The following is a 23,861-nucleotide window of genomic DNA, read 5'->3' as shown; positions in this document are numbered from 1 at the left end:
TAACCGGTAAGTTTTCCCTAGTACCAATCACCGCAAAATCAGCCATTTAACAAATGTTTCAACTCGATCATGTTGGTGTTGAATATATCAAAATCAGCGGGTAGATGATTAACTTGGTCCGCAACTCTTGGAAAATAACTGAACTTACGATAATTGGTACTATGGCACACTTTAGAAAACACTTGTTTTTGTCTAGTACCGTTTGTTGGCACGTGAAAATTTAATAATGATAAAAGTTCAGGGCAGTTTATATTATTATTTAGAATTTTGAAAATCAAATTTAAGTCTGTGGCTTGTCTACGAAACTGTAAAGTACTCAAACCAGTAAATAAATTCCATTACGTCATCGTACGGTACCTCCGTCATGACTTTTGTCTCTCGATACCAGAGCAATCTTAGGAATCTTCTTTGAAGTGATTCAAGTTTGTTGACGTAAGTTTTCTGATAAGGAGATCATAAAGCAGAGCAGTACTCAAGAATAGGTCGCACCATTACTTTGTAAAGGATAATTATGGTTCTGACATCTTTAAAGTTTCGAGTAGATCTAGATATAAAGCCAAGCATTTTATTTGCCTTTGTGACTATGGAGTTCATGTGGAGGTTGAATGAAAGGTTAGCACAGAACGTAACACCAAGGTCCTTCACTACATTAGATCTACTTAGAGTTGAAGCATGAAGAGAATAATCGAAGTTTGTACACGTCCGACTACGATGATAGGATACTACCTTACATTTAGAGATGTTTAGGCTCATATCATTTTCATCGCACCAAACACTCAGTCTATGAAGAGAGTTTTGGAGGAGGAGAAAGTCATCCGCAGAGTTAATGGCAGAATAAATCTTTAAATAGTCAGCAAAAAGCAGAAAGTTTACTGAATTGAGACATGTAGATATATCATTGATAAAAATTTTGAATAAAAAAGGGCCAAGAATAGAACCTTGAGGTACACCAGATGATACAAGAAATTCTTCTGACATTAGTGATTTGTATTTAACAGATTGATGTCTTGCGGTGAGGTAGGAGTAAAACCAGTCAAGTAGTGATCCATTATTTATTGTATTTAAGGCGCTTATATATCGCAGGTTATTGGCGCCCCGGAGTGCATTGCTAGCCTCCATGTTCTCTCGTTACAGACAACTCTGTTAATCACCGAACAGTGAGCTGTAAGAAGCTCCTAGAAAGAGAAAATCCAATGGCCAGCTGCAGGATTTGAACCCATGATCTTCACGTTGGAATACGCTAACCACTCACCTAATTTATTCCCTCATCTGTAGTTATTATTATTTCTACTTTTTCTTTTTCTTAAAATATACAATAATTAGGAAATAAAATTAAACTTGAATTTGTTTCATCAAGAATATATATTCTTACAGATTATATTTTCTGCTCAATTTTGAAGTAAAATTGGAGTTCATTTTTCGTCAATCTCACTTCTGGGAGTAATTAAACATGTCACAAATACTCAATTATATTCCTCTCCTTTCCCCAATATATATTTGTCAACACGTTTCTGAAACACCTGTTAATCCCATAAGAAAATTTTATTAAAATGAGAAAAATTAATTATTTAAGAAATGTTTTTCATATTAATAATATTGGTTTATGGAATCTAGGTGAGAAAATAAAATTTAAAAAAAAAAAAAATCGAGAAAATTAGTGACTCACGTCTTCCAAAATTTTCTTGTAATGGTTCATAGCTTTTTCCAGATAAAAAACTTCAAAATCGCTCTCTTCATCGCTCTTTAGTTTAGATCGTTTCTCAGCTCTCTCTTTTATACGTATTTCTCTCAATTTTATTTCTAGGGATTTTTCACGATGAATTTCTCGATCCAACCACTACGGAAAGTCGTTATTAATTCTATAAAATCCAGCCTGATACACAGGGTGACTAGAGTTATATGCTCCACCCACTTTTTTTTTAAACGGCGGGAAATTTCGAAAAAATAAAAAACACGTATTTAATCATTTTTAGTCTAGTTTATTTTCAGTGATTGACCCATTTTTTAAACCACTGTATCTCGAGATACAGCATCCAACTCTTGTTTTTCAAATGGAACGTTATATTTTTTGTTGCATATTTTTGTAGTATTTGAGCTCCTAAAAACAAAAAAATTTTTTTTTTTGAAGTCGGTTAGGTTTTTCAAAAGTTATGATAATTTAAAATATGAAAAACAAATTTCAGTTTACTGTCAAAATTACGTTAATTTTTTCAAAGAATCTGTTCAAACTGGGTACAATCAACGGATAGGCAAGCCAAAACTCTGGACTCCCACGCTTTGCTCGTAGCAGCACTTATGGTAGCGAAGTCAAGTTCTAGGCAGGCTAGAGTTATTCGACGTTCTGGTTGTTTTTTCTACAAACGTTTGGTGTGGAGTTTTACTTTAATCAACTAATCGGCCCATACTTCTGCAGAGAGAACTTAACTGGTGAAAGGTATCCAACTTTTTTTCAAGAGACATTTTGCCAGTTCTGCTTGAAGATGTTCATCTACAACGTCGGCTAGATATGTATTTTCAACAAGATGGTTGCCCCGCACATAATGCGAGAGTTGTTCGAGGTTACCTGGGCAGAAATTTCCATGAAAAGTGCTTAGGGACTCATTGTCCCATCCAATGGCCACTTCGATCTCTGGACTTAACCCCAATGGACTATTTTTTGTGGGGATACCTAAAAAAATAAAGTGTACAGTAACCTTAATCCCGTGGCTTCAGTCGATGATCTGGAACGTCGAATAACTCTAGCCTGCCTAGATATTGACTTCGCCACCATAAGGGCTGCTACACACAGAGCGTGAGAGTCCCGAGTTTTGGCTTGCCTATCCGTTGATAGTGTCTAGTTTGAATAGATTCTTTAAAAAAAATAACGTAATTTTGGCAGTAAACTGAAATTTGTTTTTCATATTTTAAATTACCATAACTTTTGAAATACCTAACCGATTTCAAAAAAATTATTTTGTTGTTTTTAGGAGCTCAAATACTATAAAAATATGCAAACAAAAATATAACGTTTCATTTGAAAAACAAAAGTTGGATGCTGTATCTCGAGATACAAGGGTTTTAAAAAATGGGTCAATCACTGAAAATAAACTAGACTAAAAATGATTAAATACGTGTTTTTTATTTTTTCGAAATTTCCCGCCGTTAAAAAGAAAGTGGGTGGAGCAAATAACTCTGGTCACCCTAAATATATATATATTGAATTCCCCCCGTGTCGATATAACACCATCAGGCATGTAAAGAGATGTCTCGATAGGCAATTTGATGGGCATGTTATATCGACACAGGGGGCGATTCAGTAGCCACCTCGTTCACCGGATTTGACACCTATGGACTATTTCCTTTGGGGATACCTAAAAAACAAGGTGATTATTCGTAACTTTTTTCTTTCTTTCCTTATTTCTGCTTACCTAAAAGCATTTCTAAATCTAGGTGTGTTAGAATCAAGCCGGAATTGCATCTGTAGATGAACTAAAGCAGATAATAATAGATGCCTGTAACTCGGTTAAAGCCGAATCTATTTCTTTGGCAGTAAGGGGCAATTGACAGGAAAGTGCATGTCTATGCATCTCTAATGGTGAAGGCCATTTCAAGCATGATCTGTTATGTTAATGAGGAGTAAAATTTATTATAAAATAGTACTTTTCTTCTTATTCAATCAAAAAACCGTTATAATATTATCATTTTGACATTTCTTATAAGAATCATGTTTTCATTCATAACTTCTAAAATATCGCTCACAGAAAAAAACCGTTCAAGTAAATTTTTCTTTAAAAAAATAGCGGAATCTATTTCTTAAATAAAAACCACACCTCCCCTTTTGTAAAAATGAAGTTGGTGCCTGTATCTCGCTTCTGGAAGCACCGAAAAAAAATTACAAATTAAATTTGGATTCCTAAAAAAAAACTAAGGGAACACGTATTTTTTAGTTTCTTTCTAGCTATCTTAGTTTCCGAGAAAAAGTCGTTATCCATATAGCTTGGGACACCCTGTATATTAGTTAGTTTTTACAAACAGAGTTAGGTCAGTACAAAATGATAATAGCAATGAAGGCAAAATAAGAATGTAAAATAAAGATCAACTTTGTTTACATAATTAGAACAAAAAAAACAATGCTTTAAAACAATAAAATTGAATAAACAAACAAAAGTTATAGGAAACAAAAACGAATAGAAAATAAAATTCTTGATAACAGAAATAAATAAATATATATAAAATAAACTAAAACGGCATTAAACCAATAATATTCGTATGATCGTCTGCTTCTTAAGAGACGTGTGCCATTACAGACTACATATCGTATGGGGATGACAACGGTGAGTCCTGTAGGTTTGTCAAGAAGAAGAAGAAGAAACGGCATAAAACGTATTGATTATTTCCTGTACAGTTTAGGAGGATGATTTCTAGTAGACTCTAGAAGCTAATCAAACAGACAGGACAAGAAATTAACTCCTTGCAAGGAGATCCTCTGGGTCGCGGTGGGTAGCTAACTTCCAAGCAGTCTTTTTTAACCTCAAAGTGGATTAAAGAAAAATGATTAGAATGCTGATAGCAGATGATTTATGTTTCTATAAAGATGTTGGGAGTTAACCCAGTTAATCTTATCTTAGAGCTGAAATTTCTTCACAAAGTATGAAGTCCGTGTTTTTTGTATCATATTAATAGAAAACGGTCATTTTTTTTTGTTCATACATTATTCAACGGCCCCGCTGGGTGCTTCCATAACCTGTATGTATAAAATTTAAAACATCAATTTTACCGAAACCGTTTGATGTCTATCGTCTTCAGTAAAAACACCAAAGTGTCTTGTCCATCTCAAAAGTGTTATGTTTCCATCATCCCCACAGGCTGCACCATACTCGCCGAAATCATTTATCACTACTTTTCTTATTGGATAATCGGAAACCTGTTGAGAAAAATAAAAAAGGTAATATAAACAATGATTGAAATATAAATTTCTGCCTTTAAATGAAGTAAACTAGAAATTAACGTTACTAGTAAGTGAAGTAATACGTTAAGTAATCGCCTATTTTTCGGAGGGTTTTAATGTTTAATTTTGTTATAAATACAAATAGCTATGACTGAACCAAATGCTTTGACACTTAAATTTAAGATATTTCATAAAGTGAAGTTAATCAGTTTGTACAATGAAAGGCTCATATACGAGTTTGAAAAGTCCGTGCAAAGTCAGAGAGATAGCACAACTAGCGCGTATCGAGGTTATGTTTAGTTAGTAGCATCTCTTGGAAGAACACACACCAAGTTTCAGCCAGATCGGTCTATTTCTTTGTGTTTGGCATTCGTTTGAATCGAGGAAGTCGAGTGATTTTCAAAAAATGGACGAAAAAGAATTTCGTGTGTTGATTAAACACTACTTTATGAAAGGCAAAACGCCTCAGGAGACTAAAGAGAAGCTTAATTAACATTATGGTGACTCTGCACCTTCGATTAGAACAGTTTATAAGTGGTTTCAAAATTTTCGGAGTGGCCATATGGGCACAAGTGACGCTGAACGTTCTGGACGCCCTGTTGAGGTTACTACTCCAGAAATCATTGATAAAATCCATGATATGGTGATGGATGACAGAAGAGTGAAGGTACGTGAGATTGCTAGTGCTGTGGGCATCTCGAATGAACGGGTACATAATATTTTGCATCAACATTTGGACATGACAAAGCTATCCGCAAGATGGGTGCCGCGATTGCTCACGCTTGACCAAAACCGAAATCGTGTGAAGTGTTGCAAGGACGTTTTGCAGCTGTTCCAGAAGAATCCGCAGGACTTTAAGCGTCGTTTCGTCACTGTGGATGAAACATGGATACATCACTACACTCCTGAGACCAAAGAACAATTTAAACAATGGGTTACCAAGGGGGAATCTGCGCCAAAAAAGGCAAAGACCGTTCCTTCGGCCGGAAAGATTATGGCGACTGTCTTTTGGGATTCGCAAGGAATAATCCTCATCGACTATCTGGAAAAGGGTAAAACTATTACAGGTGCATATTATTCATCGTTATTGGACCGTTTGAAAACCGAGCTGCAAGTAAAACGCCCACGATTGGCCCACAAAAAAGTCCTTTTCCATCACGACACCGCACCAGCTCACACCTCAGCAGTTGTGGTCGCAAAATTAATGGAAATAGGGTTCCAACTCGTTTCACATCCCCCCTATTCTCCAGACTTGGCTCCCTCGGACTACTATTTGTTCCCCAATATGAAGAAATGGTTGGCGGGAAAAAGATTTTATTCAAACGAGGAGGTGATTGCAGAAACGAATGGCTATTTTTCAGACTTGGACAAATCCTATTATTCGGAAGGGATCAACAAACTAGAGCAGCGTTGGACGAAGTGTATAAGCCTAAAAGGAGACTATGTTGAAAAATAAAAACGGTTTACCCCCAAAAATTAAGTAGTTTTTATTTTTGCACGGACTTTTCAAACGACCCTCGTATCATAAGGCAAGTAGGAACTGGCTAGAAAATAGAAGGTATTTTTCTTTTTAAAAGTTATTTTTAACTAGAATATATTACTGCTGTATTTATAATTGATAAGGTTTTTTCAAACTTTCTTTATATCGTATTGATAACTGTGATGAAAAATTCAATACAACATCTACTTGGATTTTATACATCGAAATCATGCTTTTACTATTGAATCAGACAGTATAACTCATATTTCAGATCTCTTGTTATTTATTATTGACAATATCCTTTCAATGGACACAGATGTGTCTGGCAGATTGAAAATATTCTATAATTTTTACTTAATCGAATTTTGCGAATAAATTTGGCACTTTCCTATTTCTTTTTTTATCAAATAACTGGGACAAAATGATACTTAACCGGGATCGTACCTTCAAAACAGGGATATATAGTTGGCCATAAGTATATTTACAAGTTACAATATAATTTTTAATTTCAAAAATAAACATACAGTTAATGAAAATCTGGGAATTGTTTCATTCTCTAGATAGTCCCAAAGATCTACTTGTCCATCATCTCTGCCGACCAACACCACACTGCTCTTCACTTTGGACCACACCGCGCAAGTTAACATGGCGCTGTCGAAACTGAAAGAATGCCATTAATTTTATAATCTACTTGGATTGTCAATGCTTAATCATCTTATATATTTTATAAACCATTATTTTTAATACCAGAAATGATAGATTTAATTAAAATAATATTAGAAATAAAAATGAGACCTTGTGGATACCAAATGAAAAGTTAAAATTGGTCATTTACTTAATCTAAACTGTGATTTCAAGTGATAGTCGCTTTTTACTTCTACTAAAACATCAACATGTTTGTTGTAGTTGTAAACCCTTCTGAGGGCAAAGAAGTACGGCTACTTCAGAGATTTGGGCGTCTCTGCGAAGATTCCAACCTAACAACACAATAAAGCTTTCATACCAGCCGTTTGGGAACGAATATTATACTACGAACAGATTGTTAGCATTTTCTTTCTGTTAAGCCGCGTACCGTCCTATCTCGGCGGTACCGTTTGTCAGTGCTCCATCTCGCCTTTTTCTATTTCTCTCTCTCTCTCTCCTTATTCCAATTCTCATAGTACGCGTTATTTTTCGTTAATCGTTTCCTTTGGTGTAGCCGCCAATATCTTATTTTTCTGCTATTTTGTAGTTTTGTTTATTTCTCAGTTCCCATGGTTTCAACCTTCCCCTTCTCTATCCTCTCTTACCCGTGGGGTTTTTCCGTCTGCTGTAGTTGAGTACGCCGCTGACTCTGTGCAAATAAGTTTGTGCTCCTCAATTCCATACCGCTTCATAACGAGTCGACGTCTGGCCCTGCTCTGCATCAGATATAGGTCGCGTCCGCTGGACCAACGCTTCAAGTACAGCTTTTCGTACTTCCGCAACGCTTCATCATCGGCTGCTTCCGGCCCTACATCACTCGAGTCTGCCTGCTGGTATACTTCTTACTGCACCTCAACCTGCTAAGAGTCACTTCCGCTGATATCTAGCACTTCGCTTCATCCGCATCTAGTGCATTGATTGTACTATTACCTCTTCCTTCATCCGCATCTAGTGCATTGATTGTACTATTACCTCATCCTCATCCGCATCTAGTGCACTTGGTGCACTATTACCCTTCCCTCTTCCGCTTACCTCACTTCCAATTCTAATAAGCCTCTTTGGGCTTGAACCCCAATATTTCTTACGCTTCTAGGAGCTCAGCTACACATTACACACACACATCTTTACACACTTGTTTACCTAAGCTCCTTAATAGTTCCTATTCCCTTCTACCACTTAATTAGAGATCCTTCACCGCCTGGCGGATGCTGTGTGCGCTCGCTTCCGGTGCGTTAAAGGTAAGTGTTTTCTTGACCATTTTCATTACTAAATATTTTCTTTGTATTTATTTATCCCCCCCCCCGAGCACGTATCGATTTAAATTACGTTTACGTCATCTTCCCCTCTCCGCATCTGGGTGTAAGCCTCACGCACTTACACTTTCTATTCATGCTAACATCTCCATAACCAGTTAACATTTGTCGAAGGTGAAAAGGTGAGGAAACCAACGATTTGAAATTTTAATTTCCCTAAATTCAAGTTAAATTCTCTATTTTAAAATAAAAGCTGTAGAATAAGATCTCACTCTGTCCAATATATAGGTTCATTTGTATAATCATCGCACCACATCTTCAACAACCAATCGCCAATAGTAAAAAAATATTTCGTGAACTTTGGATTTCTAAAAACATTTAAAATAGGACCATTACTACATTGGAAAATACGATTTCCTATTTTCTCACTAATGGTTTTCCCTTTTTTATTTCCTTCTATCACCATTCCTGTAGCCGTGCCAACCTGAAGATAACAAAGTAATTAATAATTACTAAACAAATTGCCCACTTTCTGTTATTCCTAGATTTAAAAAAAAGTAAAAAGAAAAATGTGCCAAAGAAACGCTTACAAATTAGACTTGTGGTCAATTAATACCTTCAATTCAGTCCCTCCGTTGTTTATTGAAAACAGAATTGATTACTGACTTAAAACTTAATTTCCTACGAAGAAAAATTAGAGAGAGAACTAATAGTTTTACGCTTTTTTTAAAATGTGCAGTGTATATATTCAGATTTCTTCTTGTGTATTTTTTGCATCATTCTAAAACCTAGCAATAAGCTTGGAAATAAACAAAGAATTGATACAATTTCTTGAGTCCAACACGATTAACCCTCCATCGGGCGCATTTAATCTGTGAGATCAAGAGGACATTTTCTTATTGATAGCAACTCAGGTATTTCTTTGAATGTGCCAATGGGCTCTCAGTAGCTTCCTCTTTTACCTTCTTCTAACCGAACGCCCTATCGGTGTTTTACTTCTGTGGTGTTACTTAGCGTCCGCGTGAACTGTCAGATTAGTTGCGCCCGATGGTCTTATTCTTTGGGTATTGAAATGTTTCAAGTTTTCTTATCAAAAACTGTTACAAAGTATATATTAACATTTAAAAGAAAGTTTTCTACTTATTGACTATTTTTGCAACGAGTGTCTTTTGTTGAATAATATTGAATAGAAGAAAGAGAAGGGGATTCGGACACTAAACAAGCGTTTTTCTAATTTTTAGAAGATCAAGATGCGTATGATTTTGAGTGCGTATGTACAGATAAAGTAACCAAATTGTCGGATAAAAAACCTACTTCTAGTGTTAGGACGAGGGAGCCATAATATTTTATGGCGTTTCCCTATAGTTGGTGACAACGTGTCGACAGAAACGTTCGGAGATGGTTCATGGTCATCATTTCGCTCTTCTGAACATAGAGGGCATCAATGCGTGACAAATTTCTTGGATAATGCAAATAAACCATCTCACACATTCATTCATAAATGTGCACCTCAAAATTAGGCTTGATGACTGATTTTTCTATTCACATTAATGTTCTGTTCCACTTTCGAGTTTTTTTTTAAAGAAAAACTTAAACTGAAATTTTTCATACGTTTCCAAAACATTTTTGATGAAATTAACAGCTATTGCAGCGTTTCCCAAACTTTTTTGACCGCGGCCCGGTACGAGATTTTAAATTTTTTCGCGCCCCACCTAATAAAAAAAAAACATTTATTTACAAAACAAATTTTATTTTTTAATAAAAATCGAAATTCAAGTTATTTGTTTGTTTATTTCATACACAAAAATTGCAAAATAATTAAATAACAAAAATATAAGTAATTAAAGACAATCCGTTATCTTCACTTAAAACTTAAAGTAAATAAAGTAAATTTTGTTTTACATAATTTTGACTTTAGTGCGAAGGATGATGTTGTTTTTCGTCACATAGTAATTTCAAATTAGGACTTAATGATGTTAATTTTATTCTCAAATTAGGTTCGACTTCCAATCTGTTTCGATACTTATTTTTCAAGTACACCAAGGCTGAGAACGCAGTTTCACACGTATAAGTGGTGACAAAAGGCATTAAAAATTGTATCGCTTTTTCGCTTACGCTTGGATATTCCTTTTGACAGCGCAACCAAAAATTAATTAGTGGTACACTTTCAAACACTTTTTTAAGATCGGTGTCGCATGAAACTTCAATTAAATTATCAACTTCTTGTTCACTAAGATTAAGCATTTCTTCCTTTTCAATATCGACAGAAGGCACTGAATGACGAATCGAAATCAGCCAATCAGAGCATCCGAATTTAAATGGTCCGGTAGGAAACGGTGGTAAAGGGTGGCCACCTGCAGTACTTGAAAAAGTTTTGAAAAATATTAAATTTAGAGCAAAATGTTATAGATTTTTTTGAGTTTTTACAATTTTTGCCACAACCCAGCTGAATTTTTCTGCGACCCGGTGCCGAGTCGCGACTCACACTTTGGGAAACGCTGAGCTATTGGGTCATTAATCTCACAGATTAGCTGCGCCCTATGGTGTTACAATCCTATTGAACCCGTTGGAGGGTTAAGAAAATACATTCACCGAACCTTCAAGTGAATATTTTTAGAATCAATAATTAATTAAGTAACTTGGGATAAAACTTAATCGTTCTTCAATGGAGGTAATTTTAATCGGTTATCATCTTTATATAAATTATTTTTGTAGTTTAAGTAAAATAGATAAAATTAATGAAAAGAATAGGATGGTTACTAAGAAGAGAATCTACAGAGATGTTATCAGAAATATTACCATTAAGCAAACGAATATTCTCGAAGATTAATTGTGCAAATAATGTTTATACTCTGATTAATATGAAAGTTCTGTCGAGTAGGAAGCCATCTATGGTTGGGAAAATGTTTAGACAAACGGAATTTATTTCTGTTTAAAAGGGGTTTATTTTTTTGAATGATTAATTGAATCAATATCCAAAATGTTAGGTATTGACTGTAATTAGTAAAACTATTTGTATATTTGTTTTTAATAAAAACGAGCTTGAAGAGAGTTGACTAATTGAAGTAGTTAATAAAATGAATCAGTTATCTATAAAAGAAGGAGGCTAGTTGTACAATGTTTGGAATTTTCACCTTAAAGAGGTACAAGTTAAGAAAAGCAATAGTTTCGTACGTATACTATTTACAATATTTTATTATACTTTTATATACTATTATAGCTGAGGTGATTAAAGCAAAATATTTTTTAAATGATTATCATATAGATTTCTCCACTGCTGCCTAATAACTCTCCTGAGGTCGCAATAAAAATAATTTGAATGCAAAATAGTCAGCAAAATTTAATTAAATTGGTAACCATAGAAGTTACCAAATATACTAACCAAAAATTTGGTGGGTAAATTTGGTTCAAAACAGTAAGAAGTTACTCCTATGGCATTTTGCCATTTAGGATTTGGATTTCGTGACATGTCTAGAATAACTTTGTCGATAGGAACTGTTCTATTCCTCATGTCATACCAAAGTATCTGGAATAAACAAAAAATCAAAACTTTTAATCAGAAATGGAAAGTTAAAATTGGTTATATTGTCTGGTAAATTGGATATGGGGATCTGTTTTAAGTTCCCTTATTGTTAATGAAAACCAATATAGTCGGCTAACTCCACTTATCGTTTAATCGATCTACGAAATATGAAGAAGCCATGTTAGTGACGTTCAATGCCTCACGGCTTAAAAGCTCACGTATTCTTACATAAAATACATTACAAAATTTGTTTAATTGGATAATTTTCGCTCATTATTCTCAAAAACTTATTAACATCGAAAAAAATTTAACTTTTGTAATAATTATTAGGAGCTAATAATTCTTCAGATCAATTTGTATTTCGCAGATAACAATTGAGGCTTATGGGCATACTGTATGTGCATGCATTAAGGGAAGAAAAATTCAGCAAATATATGAAAAAATGTTCAAGGAGAACGTTGTCAATACCTGAACTTAAGCAAGTCTCACGCGTTCGAACAAGAACAACTCCAGCAAGCCTAGAAAACCTGATGTAGATTGATTATCTGTATTAAAGTAAGAAGTTGTTTGGAAGCCTGGGAGAATCAAAAAAACTCAATATCATCTAGGTAAATGTCGAAGGATCAAGGAAGAAATCAATATACTTTTTGTCTTTGTCTTAAAGCTAAATAACTTATACCATTAGTGTTTTCCTAATTCTCAGTGCCTTAACTTTCTTAAAAGGTTTCTGTTTCATCTTTTACGATTGAAGCGAGGTGATCAACGCGGAAGGCGATGTTGAACCTGAAATTGGTGCTGCTATATATGATTTTTATTTTGTTAATTTTGTGAGATAATTTTTAAATGTGAGTTCAATTTGAAATAATTATTGTACATCTTTTAATGAAATGCATTTTAAATTTTCAAAATTATTTTTCTTAGTTATTTTTAATGAATACAATCCAAAGCATAGTTTAATAGAAGTCAGAAAAGGTAATGATTTAATGACAGCAATGATAAAGTACCCAGTTTCAGCACTTTTTTGCGTTAAATTTGTTTTGAATGGTACTGTAATTGGTTAACTGTTCATAAATCTACTCTAGATCTACTCGAAACTTTAAAGATGTCAGAACCATAATTATCCTTTACAAAGTAATGGTGCGACCTATTCTTGAGTACTGCTCTGCTTTATGGTCTCCTTATCAGAAAACTTACGTCAACAAACTTGAATCACTTCAAAGAAGATTCCTAAGATTGCTCTGGTATCGAGAGACAAAAGCCATGACGGAGGTACCGTACGATGACGTAATGGAATTTACTGGTTTGAGTACTTTACAGTTTCGTAGACAAGCCACAGACTTAAATTTGATTTTCAAAATTCTAAATAATAATATAAACTGCCCTGAACTTTTATCATTGTTAAATTTTCACGTGCCAACAAACGGTACTAGACAAAAACAAGTGTTTTCTAAAGTGTGCCATGGTACCAATTATCGTAAGTTCAGTTATTTTCCAAGAGTTGCGGATCAAGTTAATCATCTACCCGCTGATTTTGATATATTCAACACCAACATGATCGAGTTGAAACATTTGTTAAATAGCTGATTTTGCGGTGATTGGTACTAGGGAAAACTTACCGGTCATTTGTGATATTAAGATTTATTAATTGAGTAAAGTTTCTATTTTTAAAGTATATTTTATAGTACATATTTTGAAGTATTTTTCATCTATTAAGTAAATTATGTGTATATATTATTTCTACTTTATCTTTATTTCTATTCTACGATACATATATGTATAAATGTATGATATATGTATATTCTATAATTATTATATATTGAGTTATTATTAAATGTTATTTTAAATTATATTTCTTTGTAACTGGGTGATTGCCCGTCTTGTAAATAAATAAATAAATAAATAAAAATAAAAATTTTACTTGGCCATCTAGAGCTGCTGCTGTCAATTCATATCCTGTAAATCGACTGCACCATTGTAAACATGTTGGTCTGTCATGAAAGGTTCTTCTACCACTTAACCACACTGAAGTTGAACCAACTCTTATATCCCACAAACCTATCTGAAGACAGACAAATTTTTTTTTGGAGTTTTGTTATTTTCAAAATAAGTTTAAAGTTAAGGTGCTAAACAATTGAAATTATTAGAAGCTTTGTTTTTAACAATACTTCAGATTTAGCTACGATTGATCTCTAAAAGATGCACTCTATCTAGAATCCGGAGAGGTTTATAAAATGTTCAGTCAACTTACAAAAAGTCCACTGATGAAATAAAATCAAAAATACAAGTTTTTTTGAGCAGAAAAGGTTTTATTCATTCAAAAATTCCTATATATCAATTGAAATATTGATTTTTATAAATTGGATAAACTATCAAGACATAATCAAAATCACTAATGGCTAAATTTAGATTTTTGATAGAAAATCAATGTTATGCTTCGACCACAGCTGTAAAACTCTGCGTATTATTATTTTAAAAAGCAAAAGATGGAATGTCTGATGGACAAGATAGAATTGTTTTAAAGAAAGAGAGAGAAAAAGCAATTAGCTTTATTAAATAAATATTAATGGCTTTCTTTGTAAATAGAAAGAAATAAACCTGTCCACACATGGTGCAACCAGCAATTTCATTTGATTCCATAGTATTAAATTCAACCACGGTCAACGGAGCTTCACCATCAAGAATAAATGCTGGCTCCGAAGTATTTCCTGTAATATCAAATTCTGTTTGTTTAAGTGGTTTTCTTTGACAAGTAAGCTAGCGTCTAAGGGTTCTATCTCAAGAGAAGTTGAACAAATGGAACGCATGTGAGCAGATGACACTACATTAATTTTCATTTTTTAAAGCATATTACTATATTATAGCTGATTAAAAGGAATTACACTGTTTAGTGCAAAGCTAGTGAATTCACAAAGAACATATATTTTACAGAGTGATTGATTTTGATCTCTCTAGAAACTTCTACAATCGAAGGAGGGTAAACCAAAAATTTGGAATTAAAACTAGACACGAAAAAGTCCAGCCAAATGTCGACCTCTGCCAGAATTTACTATACAATGGTGGAAAAGTATAAATAATTAATTGATATACATAATCCGAGATAAATCTGTAGGAAAACATTTACTATTTATATTTAGGATTAAACTAGCGAGGATTCAGTCAAAATTAAAAAAAAAAAGCAACTCCGTCTTTACGCCGTTTCGAAAAATTTATTGTGTTCCTCAGCGTTGTTCTGTGAGATGGTTGAGTTACATAAAAATTATTAAGCCCTTTATTATTCAACAGAATACAGTTTAGCGGCTCTGTTTCAAACAATTCTTGCGAGGGAGGAACATTTCTAGTGATCCTAAAGTGAAGAGGAAATTGTGCAAATTAAATTAAGAATAGGCAATAAAAATTAATAGAATAATTAACACCACATTTTGCTGGGTATAATAACAAATTGTTTTTTGGTCATGTTTCTATTCAGTAAATACAGCAATTTATCTATCAGATTGAAAATATTTTAAAATTGAGCTACCAAAGTAAACTACCATGATTTTTTTTAAACACAAACTAAGCTTTTTTCAATGAATTATACCTCATCAAATTCCCTTTACGTGCTTTTTGACAGGTATTTTTACCATATTTGTTTAAAAAAGCTTTAAATATTTTTTAAAGATTTGTTTTTATTTTCTGTTCGTGACTTTGCGATCGCTAAGTTGATCCACATCAAGTCTAATTTTCTTGATTAGTGAATTAGTATCTGTCTCATTTTGTTCTCCTTTTGTTAAGTATGTCTCTTGTATAAGCTACAATTTTTTTTAGAGTCAAAAAAATTAACTCATGAGACATAATCCAAAGAACTCGCTGAATTAGTCTACCATGACCTATTATTGTATTTTATGAAAGGTCAGCTTACATTAACAGTTCTCCACACGAACACTTAACTGCCCACAAAGCATCACGGGTTCTACGGGCAGTTTTGAATTCAATCTGAGATACAAATGAACTTTGATAACTAACTCCCTAATTACGAAGGAAGACTTATTTATATTTTTACATAATTCATATATTGATTTTTTTTAAAACATATATCCTTTGAATATAGTGGACATTAGCCTAAAGGGAAATACTGCAAGCCAATCGAATATAACCAACGTGCCCTTACTGTATACTAAGTAGTATTCTTTACTATTGTAACGAAGTTGACCTGGGCGGAGAAGAAAGGCCTAGATTGTTCTAGAGGTTGAACGACCAAAGTCAGTAACAGGCCGCCACTGCATAAACAAAAGGGCGGTATCTACCTGTGGCAGAGAAGAAAGGCCTAGATTGTTCTAGGGGTTAAGCGACCAAAGTCGGTATCAGGCCATCACTGTGTAGACAAAAGGGCTGGTCTCTACCTGAACTAGAAAGGATTGTTCAACGAGTTAGTGACCTGTGTAAAAGCCAGCTAAGAGAAAGGCCTCAGTTGGGGTGGTGGCATATGTGTTTTCCCAGCCAGTGATTGACAGGTAGGAGCGAGGCAGAGAGTAGAAGGAGGGCGGCCCCAGCTGAGGTGGTGGCAGTATGTTTTCTCCAGCCAATGAACGTCAGGAGGGCGTGGAAACTTATGCTCAGAGAGTTGGAGGAGGGCAGTCCCAGTTGGAGGGAGGCACGCAGTTAAAAGGAGGCAGACACAGCTGGAGAAGTCAGTTTTTAATCAAGTTTTAAGGAGTTTTTAGAGCAGTTAGTTATTGAGTTTAGAAAGTTTTAATCAAGTTCTGAGTTAGTGTTGAGAGAGTCAGTGTTGCGGAGTGCTTCAAAGTTAGCTAGTCAGGCAATTAGTCAGTTGATGAGTAGAGCTGTTTTAGTGCAGCTGAGACTAGTGCAATTCGGTGCAGTGCGGACCAGTGGTCAGTCGGGGAACAGTTTTGTGGCGTTACGTAGTGAGTAAGTAACAGTAAACTGTTGTGACTGTTGTAAATGGTGACTGTAATGAATAGCGTTAGTTGCTAGTAAATGTTAATGTTAGTTAATGTTAATGTGTGAATAAATCAGGTTATGACTTACAACTTTAGCGAGTTTTATTATTTAATCAAACCCACATATTTAATAACTAGTGGCAGGCATTAGTTGTGTAAGTAAAGTTTTTGGAAAAACTTTTACACTATCTTTAATATACTTACTCGTGTTCCAGATGTATGCAAATCTGTCATTGTACTGCTGCCATGACGAAGCTCGATGGTCTGCATAGGCTGCAGCTATTAATTCTACATTTTTTGGATCCCAAGATAAGTCAACTACAGGTCTAGTAACCTTCCATGGGTCTTGTATTTGTGAACTAATAACGAAATTCGGCTTTCCAAAACATTCCTCCTCTGGGAACTCGTCTAATGGTAATGCAAATAAATTAATGAAAGATGACGAAAGCATAAACGACTCCATCGCCTGAAAATTGAAATTAATATTTTTATAGTAGACTGACACAAAGTCGGTTGTATAAGTATTTTCACACGGCAAACAATTTTGTATTATTCTTAAATGATACTTTCCTTATATTTAAGATATGTGCTTGCAAATCATACAGCTGCTGCTCCATACGGTGCGTTATAATTAGAGCAAATAAGTAACTCTAATTAGAGTAACAGAGTGCATTAGAGTAATTCTAAAGTCAATTAAGTATTTTGATCAGAGGTAACCATTGATGTCCATTACATCCTGGATCAGTCATAGTCATTTGTTAGGAGCCATCAACAGAGATGAGAGCATTATTTGGACTTGAACAGATATTTTCTATAAACTTCAACGATTTTTGTTTTAATTCATTCAGTGATTTTTGAAAGATTCAGTTCTTGTTGAAGATATTGATTTCGTTCAAACCATTTCTGCATCTGTTATAATCTTTTTCTGTATGACCTTAATACGTTTTAGTTTTGAGCTCGCAGCTCTACCTGACACAGTACAGGCATACATCAGTAATGGGACTTATGAGTCTTATATACAACTGTTGGCTGCAAGTGATTTGGATTTATGGTTAAAAATAGATTAGAGTATGATGAGAGAAGTGTTTGCTATTCTTAATATAATGGTTTTAGGTAGGTATCTATCTGGAACAGTCTTAGGTATTTCCTAGATATCCTGGAACACCTCAAAACGGACATTTTTGGGGTCAACTCTGTACCGAAAATTTGTCATAATCCCAATAATTTTCTTTAATTGAAACAAGAAAAATTAAAAAGAAACAAGAACTTTGAATGACTAGAGTTTTTGTTAAGCTGAATTATAATTAATATCTCTTTTATATTTAAGAAAGAAAAAATAATAATACTGAAGAGCAACCATGGTGGTCCGAAATTTTTCAAGAGTAAAAATAAATGAGGTTAAATCTTTTAACTTACTGAAAGATTCTTTTAATTCTCCTTCAGTGAAATAGCCAGGCTCTAACCTGTAAGGCATTGGAAGGAGTAAGCACTGTTTCTTCCATAATCATAATAATTCCATAATAGTAGAAATATGGCTGCTAATTAAAAACATTTACCTGAAACATTACTAATAAGTTACTAAAAATATCATTTAATAAAGAACCAATCATTAATTTATCATCACAAATCTCATTTATCATTTAGTACTCCTCCTTCCAAAGCCAAAAAGTGAATAATTTGTTTACAGAATGCTTTTTATTAAATACAAAATATTTATTATAAAGCATTTTCTTAATTCTCTTTCTTAGTGGCAGCCTGAGGCAACAATGTAATGGCGATCCAGTCTTGTAAAGATCAACAAATTTACTACAGTTTTCTAAAATTACTTCATTTTCAGACCTGGGTTAAAACCAATTGAAAATATTCAACATTTATTCAATCTTACTTAACCATTTTACTTATTTAGCTAATATTTCTATTTTCCAAGGTAGTATTCAAAAAAATTTTAATTTGTGCTTCTTTTTTTCTGTTATATTTTATGTTGCAAACTTTTGTGTAAAAACGGACCAATTTCTTAGTATCTTTTTCCTCTTAAGAATAACTATCTTTTTTCTCCTAATTGAGAAGTAAAAAATATTTTATATAAAATTATAGTGGAATTGATCTAATTAATTTATTGAACATTTATTTTTACTTTCTTGTTCATTATTTTATAAACTCAAAACAAAATTCATGATGAAATTCCTAATGATGAACCTTTAGTAGTGCTAAAATTAAATTTTATAAAATTAGAGTACGTTGGAAATTTGGCCTAATTGTTCAGTAAGATTGAATAAATGTTGACTCTTTTCTAATATTACGAACGATAAAGGGGAAAGGAATATTGAGTACTTTCCCCTAGTGTGAATGCTTAGGATGAGTGCATTATATATAGGTGAGAATGTATTTATTAGTATGAATGTATTTATTGGTACGAATGTATTTATTGGCGTGAATGTATTTATTAGTTTGAATGTATTTATTGGCGTGAATGTATTTATTGGCATGAATGTATTTATTAGCGTGAATGTATTTAGTGGCATGAACGTATTTATTGGCGAGAAAGTCGTATGTATGTTTAGGTTAGGTTTTTTATCCTGGGGTTGAAAGAATTTTATACAAGTATTTCAACCCCATTAGGTTAATTTTATTTAGTTCTAGTTTATTTTAGGATGTGCAGGAAAATTAGTTCAAAGTACTGCACATCCAACTACTAGTAGAGTAAATAGCCTCCTCGGATTAAGTATAAAATAAAGCCAAGTAAAAAGTGAATGTAGAGGTTAATAAATTAACCCAGTAATACTTTTGGTTTTGCCGAAAACGTAAATAATAGCATACAAGTTAAATTATTAATTCAGAAATAAATATTTATTATAAAAGGTCGTTTATTTACGGGATGACACAATCATATTCCACACTCCCCCTCGTCGACAACGTCGATGAAATAAGAGCGGATGTGTGGAGACAATCTTGCAGACCTAGGCTCCACCCTACCTTGTTAAGGTGTAGTGATTGGAAGCTGTGGGTCTGCACGTGTCATCCCAGCTCGAGTAGTATTTGGAAATAAGAAGAACTATGATAGTGGGCGCTAATGACCAAGATGTTGATGCGCCGAAAAAAAAAAAAAAAAAAAATTACGAACGTCTAATCATTTTGCAGAATTAGTTGTTCTTTTCAATATACGTACATTCACGACTAAGAAATACAATTCCTAATTTTTCAGAAAAAAAAAGAAACAATATTTTAGAAGGTTTTAAGATGAGGGAAACTGTAAGATTTCAAGTATTGTACAACAATATTAAATTTAATAACTCGAGTTATAAAACCATCCCTTTTTTTTTGTCAAGCCTAATTTATTGTAGTTCACTTAAGAATGAACATTTAAGAACATTCTGGCATCTAAATTACATTGAATAGCGTTACTGCTCTATTGATGTTTATGAAATTCTAATACATAAAGAATTTTTGTCATAACAGCTTTAAAAGCGGTCGCCAGGAATCTGTCTTCAATATATTATCCATTACATTATTATCAACATACTTTTTGGATAAACCCTTAATACTTACTTTTAAACCATCTGGCATCTTCTCTACACAAGGTTGTCTTTCGAATTGATTTTTAAATTGGTTCATACGCTCTTCGTCATCTGTGTTTACCAATCTGCTAAAACCACCTCCTTTATGAATCATAGTCCGCCTGACCAGATATTTCCCAGGAGTTTGAATCTTCAAAACGTATGTTATTCTTAATGTTTTGGGGGGTTAACGTTAATTTTATTGGGAGGAGAATTACAGAAAAGTTCCAAAATTTTCTGTATTTCTTCTTCCTGCATACACATTCACATTCTTTAATGTGAATCGTTTTAATAATTCAACCCAAATTCAGTTGCAAGCACTGAATGATAATGGTAAATTCATTTGAATTTATATTATATACAGGAATTTTTTTAAAAAAATGTACATTATTTCAACGCATTTCTCTATTTTTTAGTTTGATGGAGTTAACCGAGTTGTGTAGCGAACGGCTCATATATTTTTCGCAAAATATTAGCACTAATTTGCCCAGAATGAAAAGAAATATTCAACCTATTATACAATTATTTATTGTACAATGCGTTGAATGTTTAGTAACGGAACAAGAATAATTTTAAAGCAGAACTATTACTTTTATCAACTACTAAATCAAAGAAAAACATTAGCATGCACTTCTGAGTTTGAGGGCTCAAACTGCAGTTTATTTATTTATTTGTTTTGTTTTGTAACGTTAAATTTACTCAGGCACAGAATAAATTATGTAATCCAGTTATACGCAGAGGGCATCAAAGTTTGCCCAGTAATTCTTTTTTGGGCTAATCTATAGAATAGCGCCCCGGAGGCGTGGCCTATTTATTTTTAGGGGGTGGGAAGTACAGCGCACCTACCGGTGAAAATTTAAACTACTTTCCGCCAATGAACTGTTTCGGATTGTGCGAATTTCGTAACGCTTATGTTTCGCGCGCATACGCAGTACACTTACTGCCTAGCAACTGCTTCCTGTTTAATGTATTAATAGTTCCCGCGAGTGCTCTGTATGTGACCTAAGGTGCCGTTTTTTTGTAACTTTATGAGTATGAGCGTTTTAAATTTAGAGATTATCTGGAGGGAGTTCGACAGGTATACCCTCCTCAGGAAAAGGACTCCACAGAATAAGGTAAGTTTCTTTTGTGTTGTTCTGTGTAATTATTGTAATGAATCTTGTGACACAAATAAAAAAATTGAGGGTGAATAGGTAGGTTAGGAGGGGGGTATGGGGGCGAAGCCCCCCATTAAGAAATAAAGAAATAATTCGAAGTGATTCTGATTCGTTGTTACCATATAACCCGCTAGATTTAAGTGTAAATATAAAATAAATAGTTTTATATTTATATTTGAATATGGCGGGTTCTATAGTAACAGCGAATCAGAATCACTTCGAATTAGGCCACGCCTCTGGGGTGCTATTCTAAAGATTTGCCCTTTTTTTTTATTTGGAGTAAGCGAAATTATTCGAAAAAAAAGTTAATTGAAATGGGAATTCTAATAAAGTGTGTAAGAGGTACCTTTGGATTGTTTGTTACTAGTAACCATCATGAATCTAACATGATCTGATAATCTAACTGGTTAACTGGTCTATCCAGGCCAGCTATTTTGTCTTGAAAATGCTAGAAAGAATACCAATACTGTCCTTGTAGCATGGTAACAATTGTTTGAGCAAATATTTTGCAATAAACTTATAGTTGCAATACTTATATAAAATAATTAATTTATTTACCGCCACATCGGCTAAATATCCTGGTGTCTGGGTACTGTAATCAATACGAATGGGATTGTAGAATTTATCTTTGTTTTCAGGTTGTGGATTTTCATGAAATACTATTTGCGGGCCAACTTGGTCACACTCAAATGGTCGTCCCAAATCTTCTTGATACTTATAATATTTAACTAATTCTTCATTCTTTTCAAATTCTTCCTTTTCAGCAACGACATCACTATATAATTCTGGATCTAACGTTTCATTGCTGAACATTGCCATTATTACACTCTTTTAGAATAAGAATTTAATTTCTACTTTTAACAATACAAATAAAAAGAATATAATTTTTTGTTTTTCAATTAATAAAATACAATAAACACATGGTTCAACCTAATATAAATGCTCTAAAGATTAGTATGATTTTTACACTTTTTCAAAGATGATATTTTAATCAGATTTCAGTATTGTATTTCAAGTATTCATATTTTTTATTCGCAAGACAAAAAAAAAGTAGAAAAATTGTTTCTATATTAGATTTAATAGTGTTTAATTTTTCGACTGCTGTTGATAGACTTTTCTTTGAAACATTGAGTGGTCAATTAAATTTTTATAGACAAATTTCTTTTTTATACCAACGTTTCGGCAAATTTGTTTCAGGGGCACTAGCTTCAGGGTAGTATAAATTAGTAGAGTTATGTGATCAACTACATCATCATAACTATTCTAAATCATTACAGCAACAGTTAGATTAAACATTTAACGAGTTAAATGAAGGATTATTGTGATGCTCCATGAAAGGAAATGAGTTTATTTGTGAATAACATTAAATGATTCATTAAAATTTAAAAGTATTTGCATTCCAATGTAGCAATAGGTACTCCGTTAGTGCAAGGGAGAGAATAGAGTGCGATAGGATGCAGCCTGCGGGCTACATGCGACCCGCATTAGACAGCTGCTCTTATACCCATGTTCATGCTGAACTGGGCATTAAGTAAACGCTTTACTCTCCCTCATGCTTTATAAATTAAAATTAATCTTGCCATCCATGTGAAGGACAACAACGATATAATAGTGCTTGAATGTTCAGATATCGATATTTCCGACTGTCACTTGCTCTTAACAAAAATGGGGGTTTTTCCCCCTTAATTTACTTTCTGAGAGCTAACATCTGAGATCATTGGAGTGCAGAATTTTTGTAAACGCACAGCCGGCCTCTGTACATCCATCAGACAGTGAGCTGAACGAAGCTGGCTAGGAAGATCGTACCATTAATTCGTAATGAGATTAAAAGTTTGCAGTCCAAGGGCTTTCTTTGATTAGTAACTGATAACGATAACTTTGAACAACGAGTTGCAAATTAAGTACTTAATTATACATCTCTTAGTTCTCTTTTTGGTGGTGGCTCATTTTGTGACTCATGGCCCCTATTTTCGACGTTCACCTCTCTATACGTGTTCTGATGGGGTACTAACACTTCACTGCCTTCCAGATAAGAAACAGATGGGAAAGTGGTTTCACTTTAGTTGCCATAAAATGGCTGCTTAGCTATATTGAGTTGCTCGCCTGAAGTATATTTCCGCGCCTAAAATATGAGTTTAATATCATCAAAGAATGCAAGCCTAAACAAGCAGATAAAAAGCTATCGAAAACTCTCGTTCAAGATCATCGCTCATATCTACGATGAACCATTATTCCCATTATTTCGCTAAAAGTACCAAGCAGCCTAAGATCGACTTACAATCGTTTGAGGAAGTCCGAGGTTAATCGAGAAACGATACCTCTTAAACTGAACTACAGCTTTGC

The 23,861-nt window shown here is 33.7% G+C and overlaps 1 protein-coding gene across 1 annotated transcript; it reads right to left on the bottom strand.

Annotated features, from left to right (window-relative positions):
* Positions 1–1,343: 1,343 nt before the first annotated feature.
* On the bottom strand, positions 1,344–22,447 carry LOC141452426 (dynein intermediate chain 3, ciliary-like). Its single transcript, XM_074124559.1, has 11 exons — positions 22,077–22,447; positions 20,354–20,512; positions 17,012–17,273; positions 14,463–14,572; positions 13,786–13,926; positions 11,727–11,870; positions 8,617–8,828; positions 6,932–7,067; positions 4,757–4,903; positions 1,667–1,837; positions 1,344–1,520 (listed from the first exon to the last, which is right to left on the bottom strand). Exons 1-11 carry the CDS (start codon positions 22,335–22,337, stop codon positions 1,464–1,466), a joined length of 1,800 nt encoding a protein of 599 aa, XP_073980660.1. The 5' UTR covers positions 22,338–22,447; the 3' UTR covers positions 1,344–1,463.
* Between the last annotated feature and the right edge of the window lie 1,414 nt (positions 22,448–23,861).

This window comes from Rhodnius prolixus, unplaced genomic scaffold, assembly GCF_049639745.1.
Source record: "Rhodnius prolixus isolate KJV_2025 unplaced genomic scaffold, Rpr scaffold_3, whole genome shotgun sequence".
Lineage (NCBI taxonomy): Eukaryota > Metazoa > Arthropoda > Insecta > Hemiptera > Reduviidae > Rhodnius > Rhodnius prolixus.
The sequence above is the reverse complement of the archived record's forward strand: the minus strand, read 5'-3'. Positions and strand labels throughout refer to the sequence as shown.